Raw genomic sequence first — 26,402 nt, 5'->3', positions numbered from 1 at the left:
GGTGTATGACTTGAGGTCAGGAGTTCAAGACCAGCCTGGCCAAATTGGTGAAACTCTGTCTCTACTAAAAATACAAAAATTTGCCTGTAGTCTCAGCTACTTGGGGCTGAGGCAGGAGAATCGCTTGAACCTGGGAGGTAGAGGTTGCAGTGAGCCGAGATCATGTCACTGCACTCCAGACTGGGCGACAGAGCCAGACTCCGTCTCAGAAAACAAAACAAAACAAAACAAAACAAATCCTCATAGACCTATACAAAACAAAGAGTGAACCCTAATGTAGATTATGAACTTAGTCATATTAATATTGGTTCTTCAAGTGTAACAAATGTACTACACTAATATGTAATGCTAGAAATAGGGGAAATTGTATGGGTGCAGTGGGGAGGAGAGGTGAGACGGGGAATTCTCTGTATTCTGTCAATTTTTCTGTAAACCTAAAACGGCTTCAAAAAAGGAGCAAAGTCTATTAAAAATGTAGTAATTGTTAGGATAATTTTTTTAAAGGTTAAAATCAGCTAATTGTTACAATTGATTAAATTTGTCTTGGATTTAGGTCAATATTCTGGCCAAAAATCTTTTTCTTAGATTACCTATTAAATTATATGAATCCTTCTACCATATCCAAGGGTATACTGGAAATGAGGAATTATAACTGAAGTTCCCTTTAGAGACAAAAGTCCTCGATTCGAGAAGTAAACAATAAAAAACATACATGTTTGCTGAAATACTTTGCAATGTCACTATTTCACTATTAGGAATTAACAAATTAAAACCCACACTCTATTGAATGTGTTATACCCTGTTCAATCCTGAACCCATGCCTGTCTCCTCTCTCTTCTATAGAGGGCCCAACCCTTTGCGGAGATGGATATGCCAAGAAGAGAAATTTACAGCAGGCTGCCTGCTTTGCTCCATTCCAGATCAATTTACACAGAACACCCAGAGGGCAGGTTTACACCTTCTCTCCATTCCTCTCAAACAGTGATGGCAATGAGTGGAGTAGTAGAGACAACATAGATATGCAACCACGTGATAAATGACCAAAGGACAGAGACAGGAGCGACCTCAGTTGTATGATGGAGCCAAGAGAAGTCGCTGATTTTTAGTTGTTTTTATCTGGTTGTAAGGATGGGGTGACAACTTCCAAGCTTTTACACGTCAGCACTGAAACTAGAAATCCTATTTGTTATTAATCTTTAAGCAGACATATTGCTACAGAAGACGGACTTCAAATTAGAATAACACAAAGTTATACCACTAATCACCTTATACAAATATTTTAGTGTTGACAAGATTTCTCTGAATGTATCATTTCTAAAATCAGTATATCTAATTTCTCTGATCCATTATCATTCTTAAACTTCCCATTTAAAATGGACTTTAGTGTCTAATCTGCCTATGAAATGAACCAGATCAACATCCTGCCATCATGTAACGTGCTCTCCTTGGTACCTGGACCACATAGCAGAGTAAGATTCATGTGGCTCATAGATTTTAGTCCCAAAATTTACCAGCAGCTTCTGCGGGGTGGCAGGGGGGTGGGTGAACTGAAGGCTGCTGGAAGCTCGTGGTACCCTCAGTGCCTCACAACCCAGCAAAGGGGACAGCGATCTGGACTCCCACTGCTGAGGATTAAACCAGTCATCGTCCCTAGCAGAGACCTGGCTGACTAGGCACTTAGTGTGCGGGATGCTCCATGCGTGGAAATTGCCTTCGGCTCCATGTATTAGGCAGTAGTTTGCGTATTTCTCTGTGCGCAGTTTCCACAGGCCTGAACTTGGCTCCCAAACCCACTCAAACCACAGTTCGGCCGCTGGAGGGAAATCGAGCTTGCCTAGCCTACTGCAAAGTGCCTGGGTCAGGCCACAATCTGAACGTCCCGCTTTTCTAGTTTAGACCTATAGAAGTAGCCCTCCTGCCCTGTTCCTAAGAAGCTCAATGCCGATTGGATCTTATCGCGTCCAATGGGAGGCCACGTTCTGCGTGGGTCAGTTTTGGTCGAGCGGAGGGCGCGCAGCTCCACCGTTACCAGGACGCCGCGTAAACACCCGAGCGCGCGCAGCCAGGTGCGCTCCTTTGGGCTGCTGGCTGCTGCGTTTGCGGCTGGAGGTGGTGGCCGCGGTCCCACGAGAGTGGGTATTTTTCGTCAGCCAAGATGGTGAGCCAGTTGGGGGACTCGAAACTACTTGTTTATTTGTTGATTTAATTCTAGTTTGGCGCTCATCTGCTTCTAAAAAAGGATTTTAAGTGCTTAATCTGGTCATTAATTGGGGAACTTGTATTTGCTTTCGGAGGCTTCAGGTGCTATTAGAAGGGACGCTCGCGGTGGTTTCCAGCCTTTTTGGCACTTTTCGCATAGTATATTAAATACATCTTTAAATCTGCCCAATAGAACCTCCGAAGAAATAAGTAGAAATAAAAGTGTGGGAGAAAGCGAATTGATAAATAGCAGCGAATTGACCTATTACATTTATATTAGGAAAACCTGACCAGCTTCTGAACAGCACTTTATGGCCCTGTGGTGGTAGTCGTGGTGGTGGTGGTGGTGGGTGGAATGAGGGGAGGAGAAATTCCCTGGTGGTAGTAAAGATCTGGGTCTGTAGGGTGCGATTAATCCTAGCACAGCTATTTATTAGCTGCAGAACCTTGGGTAAAGTTATTTTTCATGTTTCATCTATAAAATAGGTAATAATAACAGTACCTATTTAACTGATACGTGAACATATTTACTACGTTAATTTTTTATTCAGTATACTCGTTTGAGTTTAGGAAGGAAGCCAGGCTCTTTGTATCCTTTGTTACTAAGGTTTATATCAATACATTTTTTAAAATTAGATTTTGGAGTATCAAAATATGCATCTTTTTTTTTCTTCCATCGTAGGCTTCCAAAAGGAGACATTTGGGCTGTAGTGAAAGGCATCAGAAATTAGTAGATGAAAACTACTGCAAAAAATTACATGTCCAAGCTCTAAAAAACATCAACAGTCAAATCAGGAATCAGATGGTGCAGAATGAAAATGATAACCGTGTTGAGCGCAAGCAATTTCTCAGATTATTACAAAATGAACAATTTGAGTTGGATATGGAAGAGGCCATTCAAAAGGTAAGTTTTACTATTCATTGTTACATTTTTTTTTCTTCATTTTGCACCTTGGAAACGATGAAAGTGAGCTGCTAATGCTGGAAATGAGTAGATAACAGCAGCAGGTAAGTGATGCCTGATTGTGCCTCAGCTCAGTGTAATCGTAAAGAGCTGGGTTTCTGGAGCCGGCCTGTCTTTGAATCCTACTGCTGCTATACCTTAGCTACGGACCCTCGAGTAAGTTGCTTTTACTTTTTTTTTTTTTTAGACGGAGTCTTGCTCTGTTGCCCAGCTTGCAGTGCAGTGGCACGATCTCGGCTCACTGCAACCTCCGCCTCCGGGGTTCAAGCGATTTTTCTGAGTAGCTGGGACTATAGGCGCGCAACACCATGCCTGGCTAATTTTTTAATTTTTAGTAGAGACGGGGTTTCACCATATTGACCAGGCTGATCTCGAACTCCTGACCTCGTGATCTGCCCACCTCGGCCTCCCAAAGTGCTGGGATTATAGGGGTGAGCCACCGCGCCCGGCCTGCTTTTGTTTTTTATGCTTTTTCTATAAAATGGGGAATAAGAATAGTACCTCCTACTTAGGATTGTTTTAATAACGAGTTAATACATGCAAGGCCCTTGAAATAGTGCCTGGTACAGAATAAGCACTCAGATTTTTTTTAACATAAATATGAACTCTGTAATTACTACCAGTTTTGTTCATGTAAGTACAATTGTGTTGCCTTTCGTAAGTTTCTAAAGACAAAAATTTAAGGGTGCCTTTAAAAAATTTACTGAAATTAACGTATACATTATTAAGTGGTAGAAAATGAACACTTAGGTATATATCTCAACATTTTAAGGGATTAAGGTGGTAGAAAAGGGAAACTAATAAGAATTGAAACATGATAGAAGTGAATTCTCAAAAATACATGAAAGGTATTCTGATATGTCAGCAGTTTTTGAGTAGCTGCTATATGTTAAACATTTTGGAGGATTTTGTGGAGAATAACAAAAGCAAATTTAAAAAATGATATCCACCCTTCTGTGTTCCAAATTCAAAAGCTTAGATATGATTTTTTTTTAACTCTGAGAAAGCAGATCTTAGGGGTTGGATATTTTTCCCATTATTATTTTCTCTTTAATTTGAAAGAATATCCCAGGTATCACACCAACTCTTTCCTACATACTTAAGTGTACATCTAACAAAATATGGATGGATGTTTTCTTACATGGAGTACCATAATACTATTATCTCGCCCATTCCATAAACACATTTCTGTGATTGTGTCAGAAATCTGCTTTTACAGTTGGTTCGTTTTAACCAAGATCCAAGCAACGTTCATACGGTGTATTTGGTGGTTATGTCTGTTTAAGTCTCTCTTCATTGAAAACAGCCCCTCCTTCACGGTTTTTTGTTTGTTTTTTTTTTGTTTGACTTCATGTTTTTAGCTTGCTAAACTAAACCAGTTGTTTTATCCAGTAGCCCACATTCTGAATATATGTGTTTGCTTCCTCATGTTCCTTTAATTTATTTCCCTATCTGTTATATTTCCTCTAAATAGAACCTAGCCATAAAGACACAATTAGATTGTGGTCCACCTTTTTTGGCAAGAATACTCCATAGGTGATGCTGTCCTTGTCATTGTGTCAAACAGGGAACACATGAGGTCTGGTTGTTCCACTTTTAGTGATGCCAGTATGGATCAGTGGGCTTAGGGAGACAGTCTGGTTTCTCCACTGTAAAGGTTCCCATCAAACTTTCATCTGTGGTTTCACAAAAGAATTTTTTCTTTCATTAGTGGTTACAAAAACTGATTTTCTGATTCTTTTATTCCTTTCACATTTAATTAGCTGAAATTCCTCTGTAAAGAACTTTACCTCAGGCCAGCACAATTGTTCACCCCTATAATTCTAGCACTTTGGGAGGCCAAGATGGAAGGATCACTTGAGCCCAGGAGTTCAAGGCTGCAGTGAGCTATGATCTTGCCACCGCACTCCAGCCTGAATGACAGAGACCCTGTTCCCCTGCCCCTGCCCTGCAAAAAAAAAAAAAAAAAAGTTATTATTGACTAGGGTTATTTATTCTTACTGAAAAAGGAGACAGTTAATTTTCAGAGTAAGGAGTTGGTGTCCTATTTTCTTCCATTGGTGTCTACCTATGTTGTGGTTGTTTTTAAAATTTTGTTTTATTTAGTTTTTGACTTTGTCTCTTTTTAAAAATACCTTTATGGACTTATAGATATTTATGTACTTAATTGCATTTATTATTATTTTTGATGCTCAAATTATCCCATCCTTGGCCAATGGATGCCCTTTTATATTGCCTCTGTGTTGTGTTGTTTTTTTTTTTGAGACAGAGTCTTCATCTGTCTCCCAGGCTGGAGTGCAGCCGCACCATCTCGGCTCACTGCAACCTCCGCCTCCTGGGTTCAAGAGATTCTCCTCCCTCAGCCTCCCAAGTAGCTGGGATTACAGGCCTGAACCACCATGCTAGGCTAATTTTTGTATTTTTAGTAGAGATGGGGTTTCACGATGTTGGCCAGGCTGGTCTTGAACTCCTGACTTCAAGTGATCTGCCTGCCTTAGCCTCCCAAAGTGCTGGGATTACATGTGTCAGCCACTGCACCCGGCCCTCTGTGTCCTTTTGACAATATTTCCTTAATCTTTGATACTTTCCTTGCTTTTTGTCAAAACAAAGTGTTCTAGGCTTGTGATAATTTTATGTGTCAACTTGACTGGGCCTTGGGGTTTCTAGGTATTTGATAAAACATCATTCTCCGTGTTTCTGTGAGGTTGTTTTGGATGAGATTAGCATTTAAATCCATAGACTGAGTATAAAGCACATTGCCCTCCCTAATATAGGTAGGCCTCATCCGATCAGTTGAAGGCCTGAATAGAACAAAAAGATTGACCTTCCTTTGAATAAGACGGAATTCTTCATGCCTGGTTGCCTTCCAGCTGGGACATTTCCTTTTTTTCTAGTCATTGAACTCAAACTAAAACATTGGCTCTTTCTGGGTCTTGAGCCTGCTGGTTCTCAGGCTTTAGGACTCAAACTAGAACAAAACCATTAGTTCCTCAGCTTGCCAGCTCACCTTGCAGATCTTAGAACTTGCCTGCCTTCGTAATCACTTACTCTAGAGAACCCTGACAAATACAAAGCTTATCTCTTATATTTTTTGTCCTACACCTGGAATCAGCCATTGTGCCAGGAAGCGCTGTTATCATTTAGTGGAAATAATATTTCAAGAAAACTTGGGTGCTAGGTTTACTCATAATTCTTGGGTTATCATTGCTTCCAGGTCTTTTCAGTGAACAAATCTTGGAAATATGCATATTTTTAACTTATTATTTTGAGATAAGTTTAGATTTATAGGAGAGTTGCAAAAACAGTGTAGAGAATTCACATATACCCTTCACCTGACTACTTCTTAACATCTTATATAGATGAAAATCATAGAAAAGTTATCAAAATGGATTTAGCTTTGATGGAATACTGTTAACTGTGAGATTTATTCAGATTTCATCAGTTTGTCCACTAATGTGTTTTTGCTACTTGAGGACCACTGATTGCATTTAGTTGTCATGTATCCTTAGTTTTTAGCCTTGAGAGGAATGTGGTTATGTGTCCTGAGTCACATAGCATGCTGCTACAACGTCTGCTTTTCCAATTACAGATTAAATCTTCCTTATTCTTGTTCTGTAAATGATTAGGAAAGACACCAGAGATAAGACCCCTCAAGATCATTACCCTTTCTCATGGAATGTTCCTTGGAATGCAACTAATTAAATTGCTATAATATATATACTGACCTTATATGGAAAATGTTGCAACCCTGTTAAGCTTCTCTGTCTCTGCCTATATAAGTGAAAGCTTAACTTCTCCACGTTGGAACAATGACCCATTATTTTGGAGTTTGTGTTTCCTGAGTGGCTATCCTCAAGCTTTTGCATTTGAATAAACTATAGTCATATATATATATATATATTTTTTTTTAATTATTATTTTTATTTATTTATTTATTTTTTTGAGACAGAATTTTGCTCTTGTTGCCCAGGCTGGAGTGCAGTGGTGCAATTTTGGCTCACCGCAACCTCTGCCTCCTGGATTCAAGTGATTCTCCTGCCTCAGCCTTCTAAGTAGCTGGGATTATAGGCATGCACCACCACACCCAGCTAATTCTGTATTTTTAGTAGAGATGGGGTTTCTCCATGTTGGTCAGGCTGGTCTCCAACTCCCGACCTGAGATGATCTGTCCTCCTTGGCCTCCCAAAGTGCTGGGATTACAGGTGTGAGCCACCATGCCCAGCCAGTCATTGTTTCTCCTCCAATCTTTGTCTCCTCTAGTTGTAAGAATTATTCACTTTTTGCTGTCTTTCATGACCTTGACAATTTTGAAGAGTACACATTAGTTGCTGTAGTAGTTTTCAATTGCTAAGTAATGAATTACCACAAACTTAGCTGCTTAAAACAACACCCATTTATTATCTCAGTTTCTGCAAGTCAGAAATCTAGGTGTGGTGTAGCTGAGGTCTAAATATATTCCCAAGAGATAATTGAAGGCATATATCTACAAAAAACTCATATACAAGTGTCTATAACAGCATTATTCATGACACCCAAAAAGTAGAAACCCAGATGCCAATCAGCTGATAAGTGGATAAACAAAATGTGTTACATCTATACAATGGAATACTACACAGCCATAAAAAGGAATGAATTACTGATACATGCTACAACATGGATGAACCTTGAAAACATTTTGCTAAGTGAAATAAACCAGATACAAAAGGCCACATATTGTGTGAATTCATTTATATGAAATATCCAGAATATGCAAATCCATAGAGACAAAAAATAGATAAGTGGGTGCCAGGGGTTGGGGGAAAAGGTGAGAGGAATAGTAAGTGACTGCTAATAGGTTACAGGTTTCTTTTGGGGTGATGTAAACATTCTGGAGTGTTGACATTTTATGCCACACACAAATGTACACACAGATGTGCTATATATAGTGTGTACACACAATCACCTATATATATCTATAGCATTTATAAAAATATAACATATGGCAGCTTTATAGCTGCCATAGCACAAATGTTTATAATATATAGCAGCATTATTCATAAATGTCAAAATTTAGAAGCAACCAAGATGTCCTTCAATAGATATTGGATAAACGGTGATACGTCCAGACAATGGAATATTATTCAGTACCAAAATGAAATGAGCTATGAAGCCATGAAAAGATGTGGAGGAACTTTAAGTGCATATTACTAAGTGAAAGAAGCCAGTCCAAAAAGGCTCCATTCTGTATAATTCCAACTATGTGACATTCTGGGAAAGGCAAAACTACGGAAACAGTAAAAATGTAAGTTGTTTTTAGGATTTTAGGGGAGGAAGGGTTGAATAGACAGATCACAGAGGATTTTTAGGGTAGTGAAATGATTGTGTACAATACTATCATGGTAGATACATATGATTATGCATTGCCAGAACCCATGGAATATGTACCACCAAGAATGAACCTTAATGTAAACTATGGACTTTGGGTGATAATGATGCATAGGTTTAAGTAATGTAAATACAGGTTTACTGAGTGTAACAAATGTACCAGTCTAATGGAGGAGGCTGATAGAAGGGGAAGCTGAGCATGTGTGGAGTCAGGGAATATATGGGAACTCTGTGTACTTTCTGCTCAATTTTGTTGTGAACCCAAAACTTCAAAGTCTATTTTTTTTAAGGCTCTGGAAGTAGATAGTGGTGATAGATACACAACATTGTGAATATACAAAATCACTGAATTGTGAATTGTAAAAGGTGAATTTTATGCTATATGAATTATATCTCAATTATTAAAAAATAACATGTACCAAGAATGTTACATAAATGGCATCAAACTGTATGTAATCTTTTGGAATTAGCTTTTTTCACTTAGCATAATTCATGGAGATTCATCCAAGTTTTGCTTGCATTCTTTTTTATTGCTTCATTTCTTTTTATTGCTGAGTAGTGTCCCATAGTACGGATGTACCACAGTTTATTTGACCATTCACATGATGAAGGATGTCTGGAGTATTTTTGGTATTGGCTGTTAGGAATAAATCTGCTGTAAACATTTGTATACAGGTTTTTAAATAAAAAGTTTTCATTTCCCTGGGATAAATGCTTAAGAGGTACAATTGTTGAGTTGTGTGATAATTGCATGGAGGCTTTTTTTTTTTTTTTAAGAGACAGGGTCTTACTCTGTTGCCCAGCTGGAGTGCAGTGGTGTGATCATGGCTTACTGCAGCCTTGAGCTCCTGGTCTCCAGCGGTCCTCCTACCTCAACCTCCTGATGTAGCTAGAACTACACCACACCTGGCTAATTTTCTGTAAGGACAGCATCTCTCTATGTTGCCCAGGCTGGTCTCAAACTCCTGGCCTTAAGGATCTTCCTGCCTTAGCCTCCCAAAGTGCTGGGATTACACGTGTAAGCCACAGTGCTCAGCTGCATATTAGTTTTATATCAAACTATAAAACTGACTTTCAGAATGCCTGTACCATTTTACATTCCCACGCAGCAATGTATGAGTGATAGTTTCTTGCCAGCACCTGGTGTTGGCACTGTTTTTTGTTTTAGCCATTCCAATAGGTACACAGTAATATCTCATTGCAATTTCAATTTGCATTTCCTGATGGCTAATGATGTTGAACATCTTTTCATGTGTTTTTATTAGATACTGAATTTAATCAAGCCTCTAGATCTTTCTGCCATTTTTACAGGAAATATAAAAGAGAAAAAAGTTCAGTGATATATCCTGGGGAAGCAATCAGTCAAATGCAAAATATGGAACATTCTACGGGATGTATGTCCTAATTTCTATAACGAGTCAGTGGGTTGGGGGAAAAATGTGTGTAGAGGTGATTGTTACAGAATATATAAGAGACTTAAGAAAAATAATAATTAGATGCAATATGTGGATCTTGTTTGGATTTTGATTTGAGCAAACCAACTAGAAAAGTATCTTGAGACAATTGGGGAAGCTTGAATATGGACATGGTATTAGACATTAACTAAGGAATTATTGTTAATTAGATATGTTGATAACATGATTGTTATATTTTTAAAAATTCTGATCAGGTAGATATTCGTACTGAATTATTTACATGGTAAGTGACATGATGTCTAGGATTGTTTTAAAACACGCTAGCAGAAAAAGAATAAGGGAAAAAAGAGTGAAATGGAAGGTAGAGAAAAAAGATTAGCAGAATGTTGACAATTTTTGAAAACATGGGTGGTGGGTACCTGAGAGTGTATTTTAATATTCTTCTTACTATTGGCAATACTTGAAATTTTCCATGATAAAATATTTTGAAAAAGTATTTATTGAAACAACATTTTGTATTTTAAAATAAAACATCATCAATTGTTGGCCTTAAGGCATTTAGTTTTCTGTTATAAAAGAAATTCAACCTTGATGAAAAAAATCTGATTCTAGAGGACAAACAACAAAGTTAAATTTTTCGTTCAGGCAGAAGAAAACAAAAGATTGAAAGAACTCCAGCTCAAACAAGAAGAAAAGCTGGCTATGGAATTGGCAAAACTAAAACATGAAAGTCTAAAGGACGAAAAGATGAGGCAACAAGTAAGAGAAAACAGGTATCTTGGTTTCTCTAAATTTCATTTATTTAGTCTTTATCTTTAAACTCTTATGTAATCCTTGGCACCTGAAAGTGAAATTTCTTTGTTTATATCATTTCACTTAGTTAATATTTTGCCTGGAAATACTTACTGCTTTAAGTTCTATCAATATTTATTTGAGAAAAGAAGTTGTATTCATGGAAGTGTGAATATTTACAGTGAAAAATAAATATCAGTCCCCCTGCTCTTTCCTTTACACATAAATTTTAAAATGACCTCTTATAAAAAATGAATTCCTAATCTTAAGAGAAACCTTAGGTAATAACTAGTTTAATTTTATACCTCTACATAAATTTCCTACAGTATTTCTGGAATGACTGTTGAGCCTGTGTTTCAGTACCTCTAGTAACTGCAGTAGGAACTTTAGTCTTAATGTTAAATTATCTTCTCCCCCATTGTTTTAAAATTAATTTCTCTGTGACTTCATGCATCTGTCTTCTTTAGATGTCTTTTCACACATATGAATGCACTAAATGTTTTCTTCTGTAAGTTAACTATCCCTTGTTCCTTCAGTTGTTTCTTATATAACCTGGCTTTAAGTTTATTCATCATCCTGGTTTCTTCTCTGATTACAGTTTAAATTATTAGTGTTCCTTAATTGCCCCCATACTTCCATATAATACTCCAGGAAAGACTGCCAGCTACTCCAGATGACAGGATATTATTCTAGAATGTTTCTTGATCCTGCCTAAGATCGAATTACTTTTTAGGAACAGCCTTGTCACGGTGTTAATCAAAACTCAGGGCCAAGTAAATGCTAATCATATACTTATGTAATTGAGTATATTGGAAATTTACTTTGATAGTTGTTACATTTTATCTTAATTGAGCAGGACGTCTATAGAATATTACAGGAACCATGGATGAGCTTCATGGATTTTGAACCTTGTTAAATTATATTAATATGTTTGGCAAATGTATCCATGTGTATTTTTGTAGCTCCACAACTCTAATCAGATTCTCTAAGAGATTACTGATCCTTAGAAATTTAGAATTACTGCTAAAATCTGCATATTGTTCTAGTCTCAAACTATCTTTTTGGACCCTAATTCTCCAATCATCATTAGCTGTTACTCATGGTTTTTTTTTTTAATCACCTGAAGATGAAATATTTCTTATCTCTAATTCCCTGAAAACAAGAATTAAATAGAAAAGCTTTTCACTTCTAGCAATTGCAGATTAGGTTATTCAGATAAATGTTCCTCCTGAGAAAAAGTCTAGGAAAAGCATAAAATTAAGATCTGTGAAAGGAAGGAACCCAGAATGTGAGCTTGGCATTTGTAGTGGCATTTCCTCTAGAGGTTTCTGCTGATTCCAAAAAATGGCTGAGAGTTAAGTGAAGCAGAGCTTGGCCAATAAGCATATGGCAGTATGTTCAACAGCGTTCTACAAGCTGTACACTTAAGATTTGTGCACTTTAGTGTGTGTTTTACTTCAATAATACAGAATTAGATTTTATTAGATAGACATAGATTAAGGGATAATCTGTGAAAAGGTTCTGGGAAATATTCAGAATAAAGCATGGAGAGATAAAAGGATAGAAAAATACAGATGAGAATTTAAAAGAGATATGGGCTATGGTACAAAGTTCTAGCAGATGTATTAATATAATTTTAGTCCTGGTAGAGAGGTGAAAGAGGAAAATACAGAAGCATTATTTGAGGAGATGCTGGCCAGGAATTTTCAGAACATTGCAAGTAATGAAAAAAATACTTTCACTCATCCTAATAAAATCCAACAGTAATAGAAAATCATAAAAAAGCTGCCAGAACAAAAAAGATTATTACCTCCAAAGAGACAACAGTAAGAAGTATGACTTAATCCTGGATAGAAACAGTAGAAATTAAAAGATAACAGATTTACCTGGGTACAAAAAAAATAGAATGAATGAGTAAGACCTAGTATTTCATAGCACAACAGGGTGACTATAGTCAATAATAATTTCACTGGACATTTAAAAATAACTAAAAGAGTATAATTGGATTGTTTGTGACACAAATGATAAATGCTTGAGGGGATGGATACCCCATTTTTCATGATGTGATTATTATGCATTGCATGCCTATATCAAAATGTCTCATGTACCCCATAAATATATACAAATATTTACTGTGTACCCACAAAAACTAAAAGGAAAAAAGTGCTTGAGTATATACAAAAAAATTTACAACTCAACCAGAATTTTATACCTTGTGAAAAATTTTTTCAAACTAGAAGTCATTCAGTTGAGTACTCTTTCACATAGAGTATGCCTCCTCTCAGCAGTGTCAGAATTGCTGAGTGTTTTTATTTTGTGCACAAGCCATATTAAAATTTTCACTGTCATGCAGAAATGGACTGTATTTCAAATTGGCATGTCTAAATTCAGGGAACTGCTCTGGTGCTTAAAATGTATCCTAATTTATTTAAAATCACCTATATTAAGATTAAGCTTTTTTAATGTAAAAGAAATTAATTTTTTAAATGCACGGCACATTAAAAAAATCGTTGAAGTTTATTTTCAAAATATTTCTTTGAGCTCAGAAATCATGACTCCTGTTAAGTGATTTTGGAACACATGGTTTTGTAATCCAAGAAAGTACTTAAAAGATAATTTAACTTTGCTGCTGTTTTTAACTGGAGTTGGGAAACTTACTGTTTATTTTTAGGAATCCTATTTTAAATTATGGCATTAAACAATTAGTAGTTATAATTAATTGCCTAATTAACTAAATGTATTTATTACACAGTTAACACATACTGTTATGAAAGCAAAAGCAAGTACCTCATATCTCACTTATATTTAAGTTCAGCAAAAACCATTTCAAAGAAAAGACAGAGACAGTTTTTCCTTCTTAAATGTTATTACCATTACCTTGCTTATACCAGTACAATTATGTTCTGGACTGATAATCAAGCTGTTAATTCATAAAATAGATGAGATAAATTAAAAGAGCACAAAATAACATTTTCTGAGAAACAAAAACAGAAGATTGATCACCAATAATCCTGCATTAAAGGGAATACTAGAAATTCTTCATTAGGTATTAGTAGAAGAAGAAAAATGATCCCAAGCTTAATTTCAGAACTGCAAGAGATACATGTATAGTAAATTTAGGTGAAATTTGAATGTATAAAATATTTATTATGTCTTTTGGGAATTAAAATATGTAAAGAGTTAAAAATATGACAAAATGAGATAGGAAGTAAACGAAGTTAAAGTCAAGAATCTTGCATTGTCAAATAATAATGAATAAATTTATTTGCCTGGAAACAAAGAAACATGCTGTAATATCTGTAATAAAAGTTGGGAAAAGAAAATATAACTGACTAATAGAGAATAAAATATGATAATAGGAATTGATTATTCCAAAACACTCATGTAAAAAAGAGTTAAAATAGCAGGCTTGAGGCTATCTTAGAAAGTCCTGCTTGTAAGTTTGGTCTTTGGCTGGTTTCTGTAAACTGGGCTTTTGAGAAGGTTCTTAGCACCTTAACTGCTAAGGGTGATTCACTGTGCCTAAACTGTGAAAACAATATGGATTAGGCCAGGCGCAGTGGCTCACGCCTGTAATCCCAGCACTTTGGGAGGCCGAGGCGGGTGGATTGCGAGGTCAGGAGGTCGAGACCATCCTGGCTAACACAGTGAAACCGCGTCTCTACTAAAAATACGAAAAATTAGCCGGGCCTGGTGGCACACGCCTGTAGTCCCAGCTACTTGGGAGGCTGAGGCAGGAGAATCGCTTGAACCCGGGAGGCAGAGGTTGCACTGAGCCGAGACTGCGCCACTGTACTCCAGCCTGGGTGACAGAGAGAGACTCTGTCTCAAAAAAACAAAAAAATATAGATTATATATAGATTATACTGGATACCCATTTTCTTTCTGGGAGTCTGGAATATTGGTATGTTCTAAGTAGAGGGTGCCTAAGTTACCACCCCCAATAAGAACCCTGAGCAGAGTTCTGATGAGCTCTAATGTTGTCTGGCAGGCATTTCACACGTCACAACTCATTGCTCAGGGAATTAAGCGTGTCCTGTGTGTTTCCACATGTAGAGGCCTTTTGCACCTAATTTTCTCTGAATTTCACCCATGTGCCTTTTTCCTTTGCCAATTTTGCTGTGTTTCCTTTCTTTATAGTAAATCATAGCCGTGAGTATAACTATATGCTGAGTCCTGTATCCTCCTAGTGAATCATCTAACCTGATGGTGGTCTTGGGAACCCCCAACACAGAAGCAAAAAGGAGAGAAGAGAGAACATAGGACAGGGAGGACAAGTAGAAAGAAGATACAAGCTTGTAAATGGAAACCCAATTATATTAGTAGCTATAGTAAACATATTTGAACCATTTACCAAAATTGATGAAATGTTGTATCAGAATAAAAATATCAACAGATTTTCAGAGGAATCAATTTATACATAGTATTTTCTCTGTCCATAGTGGAATTAAACTAGATGTAAGTAATAAAAAAAAAAAACTAGGCAATCTTTATATGCTTAGGTATTTAAAAATGTGCTTCTACATTACCCTTTGGTCAAAAAGTACAGATGCTCCTTGATGTACGATGGGTTTATGTCCCAATAAACTACATTTTCAATTTACGACAGGTTTATTGGGATGCATCCCCATCGTAAATTGAGGAACCTACCGTGAATGCGTATGGTTTTCTCACCATTGTAAAGTCAAACCATCATTAATCAGAGACTGTCTATAATCAAAATTGAAATTACAAAGTATTTTTAACTGAATAATAATGAAAATACCACATAGTAAAAGTTGCAGGATTGGATTGACATTAGCAAAATAGCAGAGTAGGCAGCTCCCAGCTCCTGTCTCTCCTCGCAGCCCATCCCCCCACCAGAAACATCAGAAAACAAGCAGAAACTCTCAGAACCAATTTTATAAGAACTTTGGATAGCATTCAGAGGTTTATTGCAATCAAGCAAATGCTGAAACAAGAAAAAGCCTAAAAATGGTAGGAAAGTTTTGTGGTATCTTCACTTGCCCTTTCCTCATTCCCTCCTAGCTCAGAGGCAGGTAGCCCTTGTTCTCAGGGTAGGACCCTGGTCCCTGGTTCAGGAGGAGCAGAGCAGATCTTATTCACAAATTGTTGGGTATATCTGTTCTAATCTCCCTTGGGACTACCTGAAAAACTAACACAAGGCACTTATCTGTTTTACCTCACTGAGAACTCATTTAGGCCAGAAGAACAAATTGTATCTCTGATAAGGATTTAATATCTGAAATATATAAAGCACTCATACAATTCAATAATTTTAAAAACTCAGTTCAAAAATGGACAAAGAACTTAGACGTTTCTCTAAAGAAGATGTTGAGTGAATGATAAGTACATGAAAATATACTCAACATTATTTGTCATTAGGGAAATGCAAATCAAAACCACAAGAAGAAACTGTTTCACATCTAATAGGCAATTTTAATAAAAGTATTGGAAAATAATAGGTATTGCCAAGAAAGTGGAAAAATTGGAAGCCTCAGAAATTGCTGGTAGAAATGTAAAATGATGCAGGTGCTATGGGAAAAAGTTAAAGAATTACCATATGAGCCAGCGATTCCACTCCTAGGCATAAATATACAAAAAATTCAATAGTGAGACTTAAATGGATACTTGTATACAAGCGTTTGGTGCAGCGTTATTTACAATAGCCAAAATGTTGAAACAACCTGAATGTCCATCAGATGGGTGGATAAATGAAGTGTAGTATATATACACTATACAGTATCCTTCAGTTATAAAAAAAAAAAATGAAGCACTGATACATGCTAAAACATGAGTGAACCTTGAAAACATTATGCTAAGTAAGCCAGACACAAAAGGACAAGTATTGTATAATTCCACTTTTGTGAACTATCTAGAACAGGCAAATAGACAAAATGCAGATTAGGAATTCCAGGGGTTAGGGAGAGGGAAGAACGGGGAGTTATTGTTTAAGAGGTGCAGCATTTCTCTTTGGGGGGAATGAAAAAGTTTTGGAAATAGTGTTGATGGTTGCAGAACACTGTGAATGTAATTAACACCACCGAGTTGTACATTTAAAAATGGTTAGGATGGCAAATTTTTGTTACATATATTTTCACATGATAAAAAATGTTATAGGACTGAAAAAAAAAGAAACGAACTTGTGGCATACGGTTAAGGCTGTTCCTCAAGGGTAGGTCTTAATCTGAAATAACTATATTAGAAAGGAAGACTCCATCTGGAATTAATAGAAAACAAACTGCAAATTCTCTTCTGGAATGATTACAAAAAGAAGGTAGGAGGAAGGCAATAATAAAGATAAGAGCAGAAATGAGTAAGTTAGAATATAAACATAAAGTAGAATAAATAAAGCCAAGAATTGTGCCATAAAAAGGTGAATAAAATTGACGACCCCTTGGTAGGAATGATAGAGTAAAAGAGAATGCACAAATAACCAGTTTTTGGAATGGATAATGTGATATCACTATAGATCATACAAACACTTAATGGACCATAGCAGGATATTGCAAACAATTTTTTGAAAATAAATTTGAAAATGTAGATGAAATAGATAAATTCTTAAGCACATTTTACCAGACTGATTGGCACAAGAAGAAATAGCTAAATGTTCCTATAACTTTTAAAGATATTGCATCTGTAATTTAACCTTGTCCACAAATAAACCTACAGGGCTAGGTGAATTTTACCAAACATTCAGGACAAAGTAACACCAATCTTACATAGTTCTGTAGAACAGAAAAAGAGGAAGCACTTCCCAATTTGTTTTAATCAGATCAGTACCTGAATAGGATATGAGAAACCTGTAGACTAATCTCTCTCATGAATTTAGCTCCCGTAATCTGAAATATTAGTCAATATGAAATCCAGTGCTATATAAGAAAGATAAATCATCCTGACCAAATTCAATTTATTCTGGGAATGCAAAGGTGGTTTAACATTTTAAAAATCAGTAAATGTAATTCATCCTATTAACAATTATATGATTAGAAAAAGCCTATTGATATGAATCATCACTCTATGATTTAATAAAAAGAGTGTAGCAAGCTAGGGATAAAAGGGAATTTACAGCAACATTATCCTTAATAGCAAAATGTTAAACGCTTTCCCTCTGACATTGAGAAGAAGACAGGGATGCCTGCTCTGACACCTTCTAGTCATCTTTGTATTATACATACTAATCAGTGCAATAGGGCAAGAAAAAGCAAAGACAGGTGCTAGGATTGGCATTAAAGGAATAAAACTTTAATTATTCACAGATGATATGATTGTATGTGTAGAACATCCAAAAGCATCTACAAATAGCTGGGTGTGGTGGCTCATGCCTGTAATCCCAGCACTTTGTGAGGCCAAGGCGGGTGGATCACCTGAGGTCAGGAGTTTGAAACCAGCCTAGCCAACATGGTGTAACTCCATCTGTACTCAAAATACAAAAAATTAACTGGGCGTGATGGCACACACCTGTAGTCCCAGCTACCTGGGTGGCTGAGACAGGAGAATCGCTTGAACCTGGGTGGCGGAGCTTGCAGTGAGCTGAGATCACACCACTGCACTCCAGCCTGAGTGACAAAGCGAGACTCCATCTCTAAAAAAAAAAAAAAAAAAAGAATCTAAAAATAAGAATTAGTAAATCATTCTACCAAAAAGGCATATGCGTTTATATGTTTATTGCTGTGCTATTCATAATAGCAAAGACATGGAATAATCCAGGTGCCCACCAGTGGGAAATTGGATAAAGAAAATGTGGTACATATATACCATGGAATACTCTACAGCCATAAAAGCAATGAAATTATGTCCTTTGCAGAAACATGGATGGAGCTGGAGGCCGTTATCCTAAGCAAATTAACGCAGTAACAGAAAACCAAATACTGCATATTCTCACTTATAGGTGGGAGCTAAACATTGAGTACACATAGACATATATGGGAACAATAGACAGTGGACTACGAGAGGGTGGAGGAGGAGTGGGTTAAAAAACAACCCATTTGATTCTGTGCTCACTCTCTGGATGACAGGAGCTGTACTCCAAACCTCAGTATCACACAATATTCCCATGTAACAAATCTGCCCATGTACCCCCAGTATCTAAAAGTTGAAATAAAAACTGGAAATAAAACCACTTTAGTAGACAGTTTGGCAGCTTCTTAAAAAGCTGAACATGCATCTACTGTATGACCTGATCATTCCACCCTAGGTATTTATCCAAGAGAAATGAAAGCCTATGACCACAAATAACTGGTACTCAAATTTCCATAGCAGCTTCATTTGCAATATCCACATACTTGAAACAACTCAAATGTCTATCAGCATGTGAATAGATAAGCAATGTGAGTGGATATCTATAATCTTAAAATAATATCCTGCAATAAAAAGGAGTAAGCAATTACTATCTGCAATAAATGGATGTATTTGAAAATACTGAGTGAAAGAAGCCAGAGAAAAATGGTACCTGCACTATGATTCCATTTATATGAATTCTAGAAAATGTATACTGCCTAAAGTGACAGCAAATTAGCTTGCCTTAGGATAAGTGCGAACATAAAGGGGTAGAAGAGAGGTACCACAGGTTTATAAGGAAGTGATTGGGATGTGTTCATGATCTTGATTGTGGTGATGGTTTCACAGATGCATACATATGTCAAAACTTATCAAACATGTTCAGTTTATTGAATATTGTACATTAGTAAAACTGAAAACTAAAAAATATATTCAGTGATGTTGTTGGGTATAAAGTTAGTATATAAACATTAATTGTATTTCTGTAAATTATCAACAATTAGAAAGTGAGATTTGAAAAATAATCTGTAGAAGGATATGAAAAATACCTAATGAAAAGTATAAAACTACCAAAATAAAACACAGATGTAAACATTGATGAACTTTTTAAAAACCAAATAATTAGAAGGATATACTATGTTTATTGAAGACTCAGTAATGTAAAGATATTAGTACTTTCCAAATTGATTTATGAATTCAGTACAATCACAGCCAGTTTTGTTTATTGTGAAGTCTGACAAGCTGATTCTAAAATGTATATGGAAATGAAAGTATCAAGAATGGCTAAGACAGTCTTTAAGAAGATGACCAAAATTGGAGACTTATCCAGGATATGAAGACATATTATGATTTACAGTAGTTGAGATAGTGTGGTATTGACACAGGATAAGCAAACAGATGAATGTAATAGAACAGAGCAGTCCTTTTCAACCAGAAAATGTAAGCCCTAATGCCCTAAAGACATCCATTAAATATAATGAATTATCTCTCCTATGGATCTAAAATAATACCTGCTGTATTCCCTCTTTGAGTAAATTAAAAATACAGTTACTCAGTTTTCTGTGAGGTTTTCATTCTCTTATGGTCCTAACATTTAAATTTGTTTTTGTTTTTTTAAACAGCATTGAGCTTAGAGAATTGGAGAAGAAATTAAAAGCAGCTTACCTGAATAAAGAAAGGGCAGCTCAGATTGCTGAAAAGGATGCCATTAAATATGAACAAATGGTAATCATGTTTCTGGTCATTATGTTTTTAGCTTCATTTAGAAAATAAAAATTAGACTTGTTTCTTAAAAAATTGTCATTTTGTATAAAGAATTTACACTGCTAGATTTATTAAATATTTGTAAATTTTCAGATCCTTAAGATATAGAAAATCCTGCATGATATCATTTTTAATATTAGAGCCTTTCAGAAACACAGGTTGCTGCTTAGAATGACCAGCTATATTCAGTAACTCCCAGCATTCTTTATAGTCTCTGATTATTCACTGACAAAGTAGTACAGTACAAATTGTTAGCATGATAAGTATATTTTAGAATGTTATGAAATTTTTAATTTTTTAAATGTTTTTAAGAGTAAACTACTTGATAATTTTATGTAGGAAACTTTCCTGTTTTATAAAAGTCATTTCTTTTTCTCATGTTTCTGTCTGCTTTTATCCCCTTTTCTAACTCCTGATATGGTACCAAGTTGAAGATAAGAGTTATTCTTGGGCAAAGGAATCTCAGGCATACTCACTAGGAGTGTTGTGCTGTATGAATATAAAATAGGGTTTACTGAATTAACAGTTAATTAAAAGGGTGCACATCATCCCTTGAGCTCTCATTATCAAACGGAAGGGCCAATTATATATGAATGTATATATACACATACATATCTATAGTGTATGTCCACATAAACATATGTACACACACACTCTTATGGGGTGATATCAAAATACTTAACCAGTGCAGTGCAATATGGGTATCAATTAAGAATAGATGCCATAAATAACACATATATGTGTGTGTTGCATGTGTACAATTGTGTTAGTATAGAAAATGTCTAGCGGGTACACAGCATGCTGTTAACAGGAATAACTTTAGGTGTGGCAGGTGATAAGAGAAGGTGGAGAGACTTCATTTGCTAAGCCATATAGTTCTGTCCTTTGAAAAAGAAAGTAGCACAAACAATGTCCTATTTGTCCAGTGGTTTGCAGTTTTAATTATCCTGATAATTGAGGTCATTCAAGGTAGTTGTAGACTTTTTAATCTGACTGCTACGAGAATTGCTGCTATTTTCCAAATAAAAATTGATCTACAAAATGAAAGTCGAATACTGCTAGGACTTGACTAGGTGTCATGTAAATACTAGTTTTGGCTTTTTCTCTGAGCCTTAATTTTCGTATATGTATAATGAGAACATTGTTTTCTGTAAGTGTGTGGTAATCTACACATAAATGTTATTGTCATCTCATTTTTTAATAAAGAATTTAGTATAGCATGTACAAAGAAGATAATCAGAAAAATTTTTGGTCAAGTCATATTACCAGAGCATATGTTAAAGGCTTCAGTGACGTCAGGAATGACATTCAGTATTCATATTTTAATCTGTTTACTCTTTATGTTTGATGCTGCTGACCATTCCATCGTTCGGGATGTGATCATAAAAGTAAAGCGTAGTTTAAAAAATTGCCTCAATATATTTCATTTAAAACTTATTTTATTAAATGATTTGAAAAATGCTCAAAAGAAATAAGGGGTTTAACCCATCCAAGAAGAAAGATTGTCTCTTGACAATGGGAATGGTCTTGAGTGAATTAAAAGCTGTAGAAAATAGGCACAGTAGCATCTGTGATTCTTTTCAGATAAAGGGCCTTTAATAAATCAGAGAGGGGAAACGTCAAGGGCCAATGGCAGGAAAGAAACTTTAGGCTAGGAGAAACTTAAGAGCTGCTCAAAGCCATTTAATAGCAGACCTGTAAGAAAGAGGCAGTACCATCTTTAAATAGCAGCTGATAAACAATGAAGCTAAAAATGATGAAAATTGCCTAGCTCAGTTTATAAATAGAATAATAAGATAATGACTGCTTTAGCAGCTAAATAGTTATTAAGAAAGTAGTTATAATTTTATTCATTTTTTTTGAATGTGGAGTTATTAATAATTCTTATCAGGTATTGTCCTGAGAGAGCTACTTGAAGGGATAGGAAAGCTTCTTTAGGGTCTGACTTATTATTCACACCCTTCAGGTAATAATAACTTACTTTTGCTTTTTAACCTAGACAGATGAAAAAATTTATTTTATGTAAAAGACTTTATAATATGCAATTACACTGGTGTAAAATATACTATCGTACTATGTTCACATTTGAAAACGGAAAGATCAATTTTGTTTTAATGACAGAAGCGTGATGCTGAAATAGCCAAAACCATGATGGAAGAACACAAGAGAATAATAAAGGAAGAGAATGCTGCAGAAGACAAACGAAACAAAGTGAAAGCACAATACTATCTTGACTTAGAGAAACAACTTGAAGAACAAGAAAAAAAAAAGCAGGAAGCTTATGAGCAGTTGCTAAAAGAGAAACTCATGATTGATGAAATTGTTAGGAAGATCTATGAAGAAGATCAGTTGTAAGTTTATCCTAACTTTCTTACATGCCTAAATGTTTACTTTAGATTTATCATAGGTTTGTTGTGAGGAACTGAAGCACCTAGAACAGTGCCTAATACATAGTAAGTGCTCAATAAATATTAGCTATGAAAACATAAATTGGGACCAACTCCTTGTCATCTCTGTTAGCATAATAAATGAATTATCTGATGATTAATAAATGCTGAAGTGATTGAATGACCGAAACCTTTGTTTTTCTTATATATGCCCATATCATATGTCAGAGGACATGTATTCTGATGAATTTTTTTGGTAGACAGCTTAAGTATAGAGTGCTGCAAAGCTAATGTTAACAGATTGTAGCCTTTATGAAATAAGATGCATAAAACTTCATTAATAGGTTAGAGGAGACTATCACAGTATTTTACCCAAAGAAAAATTCATACCTGGCATTATATTTAGCACACAGTAAGCATTCAAAATGTTTGTTGCATGCACGAATGAAAAAAACTATAGTGTTTTTCTGTACATTATTATGAACAAAATGAAATTACTTTTTTATATTGTTTACGTTACTATAAATCTGTACTTGTTATTGCTTTTCAGGGAAAAACAACAAAAGTTAGAAAAAATGAATGCAATGCGAAGGTATATAGAAGAGTTTCAGAAAGAGCAGGCTGTCTGGAGAAAAAAGAAACGTGAGGAGATGGAAGAAGAAAACAGAAAAATCATAGAGTTTGCTAACATGCAGCAGCAAAGAGAAGAAGATCGGATGGCAAAAGTTCAAGAAAATGAGGAGAAAAGGCTACAGCTTCAGAATGCGGTATTAAAATAACCACTTCTTTAACACTAGTAAAATTCTGAAATATTAGTTACAGAATTTGGGTCATATAAATATTTATGTTTTTTAAAAAATTTAATAGTTGACACAGAAATTAGAAGAAATGCTGCGGCAACGTGAAGATTTGGAACAAGTGCGACAAGAATTATACCAGGAAGAACAAGCTGAAATATATAAGACCAAGCTAAAAGTAAGTTTCAGAAATGGAAAGAATGATTAACATAAAGAAGAATATAATTTTGAGATGAAGCAGAAGAGAGACAGTACATTTAAATCCAACCATACTGGTAATTACATTATATGTAAATGGTATACTACAGTTAAAAGACAGAAATTTTCAAGCTGGCTAAAAAGATAGACTCAGGCTTCAATTTATAAACTTACCATAAAAAGCATGATGCAACTATGTTGTCTGTAATCACAATTTAAAAATGAAGACACATACTTTAAAAGCGAAAGGATGGTGAAAGATATGTAACATACAGACGCTAGTCAAAAGCAGGTTGGAGTTGCTATGTTAATATGAGACAAAGTCAACTTCAGGACAAGCAATTCATTATAATACAGTAAATTCATCTAGAAGATGTAATAGTCCTAAAGGCGTGTGAACCTAAATAATAAAGCTTCACAATACATGAAGCAAAACTGACAAAAACTGAAAGGAGAAATAGGCAAATCCACAATCAGAGTTCGAGACTTTTTTTTTTTCTTTTTCTCTTTCCAACTTTTACTTTAGGTTCAGGAGGTACGTGTGCTGGTTTGTTACAGGGGTAAATTTGTGGGTCATGGGGGTTTGGTGTAATACTATTTTGTCACCCAAGTAATGAGCATAGTACTGGATAGGTAGTTTATTGATCCTCACCCTCCTCCCATCTCTACCCTCAAGTAGGCCCCAGTGTCTGTTTTCCTTCTTTGTGTCCATGTGTACTCAATATTTAGCTCTTACTTGTATGTGAAGACATGTAGTATTTGGTTTTCTATCCCTGCATTAATTAGCATAGGCTAATGGCCTCCAGCTCCATCCATGTTGATGCAAAGGATATGATTTTGTTCTTTTTTATGGCTGTGTAGTCTTCTGTGGTGTAGATGTACCACATTTTATTTATCCAGTCCACCATTGATGGGTATTTAGGTGGATTCCATATCTTTGCCATTGGGAATAGTGCTGCTATAAATACACACATGCATGTGTCATTATGGTAAAATTTATATTCCTTTGGGTATATACCCAGCAATGGGATTGCTGGGTCAAATGGTAATTCTGTTTTCATTCTTTGAGGAGTCGTCACACTGCTTTTCACAGTGGTTAAACTAGTTTACATTCCCACCAACAGTGTATAAGCATTCCTTTTTCTCCACAACCTTGTCAGCATCTGTTATTTTGTGACTTTTTAATAGCCATTCTGACTGATGTGAGATAGTATCTCATTGTGGTTTTGGTTTGCATTTCTCTAATGACTAGTGATATTGAGCACTTTTTCATATGCTTGTTGGCTACATATATATCATCTTTTAAGAGGTGTCTGTTCATCTCCTTAGCCTATTTTTTATATTTATTTATTTATTTATTTATTTTATTATTATTTTTTGAGATGGAGTCTCGCTCTGTTGCCCAGGTTGGAGTGCAGTGGCGTGATCTCGGCTCACTGCAAGCTCTGCCTTCCGGGTTCACGCCATTCTCCTACCTCAGCCTCCCAAGTAGCTGGGACTACAGGCACCTGCCACCATGCCCGGCTAATTTTTTTCTTTTCTATTTTTAGTAAAGATGGGGCTTCACCATGTTAGCCAGGATGGTCTCAATCTCCTGACTTCATGATCCACCTGCCTTGGCCTCCCGAAGTGCTGGGATTACAGGTGTGAGCCACCGCACCTGGCCAGCCTGTTTTTTAAATAGGGTTGTTAATTTGTTTACGTTCCTTAGAGATTATGGATATTAGACCTTTGTCAGATGCATAGTTTGCAAATATTTTCTCCCATTCTGTAGGTTGTCTGTTTAGTCTGTTGATAACTTCATTTCCTGTGAAGAAACTCTTTAGTTTAACTGGGTCCCACTTGCCAATTTTTGTTTTTGTTACAATTGCTTTTCGAGTCTTCATCATGAAATCTTTGCCAGGTCCTATGTCCAGAATGGTATTTCAATGCACAATTCTCATTAATCTATAGACTAAGTAGTCAGAACCGCAGGATATAGTGTTGAAAGCAATATCAATAAACTTGACCTGACATTTAGAGAATACTCCACCCAACAACAGCAGAACACAAATTCCATTGAAACATGGAACCTTCACTGAGATAGATCATATTCTAAGACATAAAGGAAGTCTCAATAAATTTTCAAGGTTTTAAATAATACCAGATATGTTTTCTGACTACAGTGGAATTAAATAAAAAATCAGTAATGAAAATATACTTGCACACTCCTTAAATATATTATAATTAAACAATATATTTCTAAATAAGCAATGAGAAAAGGGGAATAAATAATATTGGAAATTAGAAAAATCTTTCAAACTAAATGATTCAAAAAACAGCATTCCAAAATATGTGACGTGCAGTTAATGCAGTGCTTAGAGGAAAGTTTACATCTTTAAATGCATATATTAGAAAAAAGAATGGTTAAAAATTAATGAGCCTGTGTCTACCCAAACACATACACAAATGTTTATGCAGCATTATTCATAGTAGTCTAAAAGTAGAAATAACCCAAAAGTAGAAATAACCCAAATGTCTGATGGATAAACAAAATATAGTATATCCATGTAATAAAATGTTATTCAGCTATTAAAAGAAAGACAGACTGATCATGCTAAAACATGGATAAACCTTTAATTATAAATTAAAAAGTACGTGCCTCAAGAATGTTATATAAATGATATCAAACAATATGTAACTTTTTCAAGTTGGCTTTTTTAATTCAGCATAATTTCCTGGAAATTCATCCAAGTTGTTTTTT

General features: G+C 35.6%; 1 protein-coding gene across 1 annotated transcript in view; it reads left to right on the top strand.

Annotated features, from left to right (window-relative positions):
- The first annotated feature begins 843 nt into the window (after nucleotides 1-843).
- The window catches only part of MNS1 (meiosis specific nuclear structural 1), a 44,828-nt gene continuing 19,269 nt past the window's right edge, over nucleotides 844-26,402 (top strand). Inside the window, exons 1-8 of the mRNA XM_054451611.2 lie at nucleotides 844-1,469; nucleotides 1,892-2,158; nucleotides 2,882-3,103; nucleotides 10,588-10,715; nucleotides 20,136-20,238; nucleotides 22,399-22,628; nucleotides 23,215-23,431; nucleotides 23,532-23,639. Coding sequence (XP_054307586.1) covers nucleotides 2,156-2,158; nucleotides 2,882-3,103; nucleotides 10,588-10,715; nucleotides 20,136-20,238; nucleotides 22,399-22,628; nucleotides 23,215-23,431; nucleotides 23,532-23,639 — 1,011 coding nt within the window. The 5' untranslated portion in view covers nucleotides 844-1,469; nucleotides 1,892-2,155. The remainder of the gene's footprint in view (nucleotides 1,470-1,891; nucleotides 2,159-2,881; nucleotides 3,104-10,587; nucleotides 10,716-20,135; nucleotides 20,239-22,398; nucleotides 22,629-23,214; nucleotides 23,432-23,531; nucleotides 23,640-26,402) is intronic.

The sequence above is a fragment of the Pongo pygmaeus genome, chromosome 16 (genome assembly GCF_028885625.2).
Source record: "Pongo pygmaeus isolate AG05252 chromosome 16, NHGRI_mPonPyg2-v2.0_pri, whole genome shotgun sequence".
NCBI lineage: Eukaryota > Metazoa > Chordata > Mammalia > Primates > Hominidae > Pongo > Pongo pygmaeus.
Note: the sequence above shows the minus strand (reverse complement) of the source record. Positions and strands in the feature narration are given on the sequence as shown.